This window comes from Cystoisospora suis (assembly GCF_002600585.1).
Source record: "Cystoisospora suis strain Wien I chromosome Unknown contig_12865, whole genome shotgun sequence".
Classification (NCBI taxonomy): domain Eukaryota; phylum Apicomplexa; class Conoidasida; order Eucoccidiorida; family Sarcocystidae; genus Cystoisospora; species Cystoisospora suis.
Window position 1 is genome coordinate 1 of NW_027165622.1, and position 231 is coordinate 231.

Genomic DNA, 231 nt, shown 5'->3' on the forward strand with positions numbered 1-231 from the left:
CTATAAAGTTGGGACTTATACGTCACCTCATATTCTTTGTTTGCGTGAGCGTATAAGAGTAGATAACCAAATGATCTCTGAAGAGGCTCTTGTATCTCTCTACAATCGAGTAATTCAAGCCGCCGAAGAACTCAGTGTCTCTCTCAGCTTCTTTGAAGTAAGTTCTCTCATACATACACTTCGTACTTATGATACAGATGCCTCTCTGTCTCTCTATTTATATATATATGT

At 38.1% G+C, this 231-nt stretch overlaps 1 protein-coding gene across 1 annotated transcript in view; it reads left to right on the forward strand.

The window, feature by feature from the left end:
• Position 1: 1 nt before the first annotated feature.
• Positions 2-231, forward strand: part of CSUI_011518 (bifunctional protein subfamily protein) — a gene marked incomplete at its 3' end in the record, with an annotated part of 780 nt that continues 550 nt past the window's right edge. The window contains exon 1 of the mRNA XM_068071616.1: positions 2-157. Within this exon, the coding sequence (XP_067916408.1) occupies positions 71-157 (87 nt within the window). The 5' untranslated portion in view covers positions 2-70. The remainder of the gene's footprint in view (positions 158-231) is intronic.